The sequence below is a fragment of the Rhinopithecus bieti genome, unplaced genomic scaffold (genome assembly GCF_001698545.2).
Source record: "Rhinopithecus bieti isolate Rb0 unplaced genomic scaffold, ASM169854v2 scaffold_14987, whole genome shotgun sequence".
Classification (NCBI taxonomy): Eukaryota; Metazoa; Chordata; class Mammalia; order Primates; family Cercopithecidae; genus Rhinopithecus; species Rhinopithecus bieti.
The window spans coordinates 1-1282 of NW_016847971.1; the positions used below are offsets into that span (position 1 = coordinate 1).

The 1282-nt window shown below is 43.0% G+C and overlaps 1 protein-coding gene across 1 annotated transcript; it reads right to left on the bottom strand.

Annotated features, from left to right (window-relative positions):
• Nucleotides 1-326: 326 nt before the first annotated feature.
• Nucleotides 327-806, bottom strand: LOC108525177 (calpain-6-like; the record flags this gene model as incomplete). Its single annotated transcript, XM_017866235.1, has 2 exons — nt 327-529; nt 684-806. Coding segments are annotated over 2 exons (326 nt in total), but the record flags the coding sequence as incomplete, so codon positions are not given.
• Nucleotides 807-1282: the final 476 nt, after the last annotated feature.

Genomic DNA, 1282 nt, shown 5'->3' on the forward strand with positions numbered 1-1282 from the left:
TAATAGAAGAGCAGGGAGGAGTGCCATCTGCTTAAGAAAAGAGGGTATCAGCCAGAAAACAGAAGACAAAATTTGATGTGGAAGAACTTAGACTATAGGCCTGTTCCTCTTTAAGGGTAGCCCAGAGCTCTAAAGTTCAGACCTTCACTGGGGAATTTCCCCAACCCCCCTTTGAGAAATATTTTACCACCATGATTTCAGTGAATTAAGTCTGATTTAAACAAGTTGTCCCATCAAACGTCTGAAGAGGGGAGATGGGTGAAGGGGTTCAGGATTGGAGGTAAAGCAAAGAACAGGGGTTTGAGGGCTTGCAAAGGAAACTGAACCTGAGCTGGACAGGCACTTCAGAGAAGATTCTCAGGAGAAACTCGCTGGTGCGACCATGCTGGAACATGGTTGGGACAAGCACATAGTTGCCCTTCTTCAGGTACTTGCTCAGAAATACTGTGCGAGTGTCAATATAGGTGGAAGTCCCAGCACGCTCCTGGATGTAGAGGTGGTGGAGGCGGAATTTGCGGTTCATCTCCACCTGGAAATGAAATAGGGTAAAATATTCAATTCCTCTCAAATCGTGGTTTTGTATCCTCCATTTTCTTTATCCTTAGGCCTTTCATTCTTCCCCTACCCCTAAATCATACTAATTTTACTTTGTTTGCCTTCATTCTCTCTGCTCCAAATTTTACCTTGAAGAGCTCAAAGCCAATGATGTAATTGTCAGGTCTTCCCATTCGGCGGTAAGTGCGCAGGTCCTTCTGCTGCAGTGACATAATGACCTTGTGCCCATCCTCAGGCACGGTGAAGATGTACTAAGGGAAAGAGGCCACCAAAGAGGTGAGTTAGCATTCCCATTTCAGATGAGCCAGCTTAAATTTCAGGGAAGAAAGTTTGTTATTGGGAAGCAGAGCCTTGAGTTATTTTCTGGGCTTTGATATTGATCAGACAAGGTCTTGGATAATTCATTGACTTGCTAAGTGCATACCATTAATACTTGCTTCTTTCTATGTCATTCAGCATGTGTTGAGGGACAACTTTATTCTTAGCCTTTGATGCCAAAGAGGATATGCTTTGTTCTAATAAGTTATTGGTAAATTATTGTATTATTATTGTTGTTGTTATTATTATCCCCTTGTATTTAAATGCCATTTATAGAAAAAGTCTGGAATCCATAAAGACAGAAAGGGTTTTCATTTGACTCAACCTGACACTACAGCATCACCCTGGGCTAGCCTCCTATTGCCAGCCAGACATACGGCCTGTGGAAGAGCTGGATCCACTTCCTTGG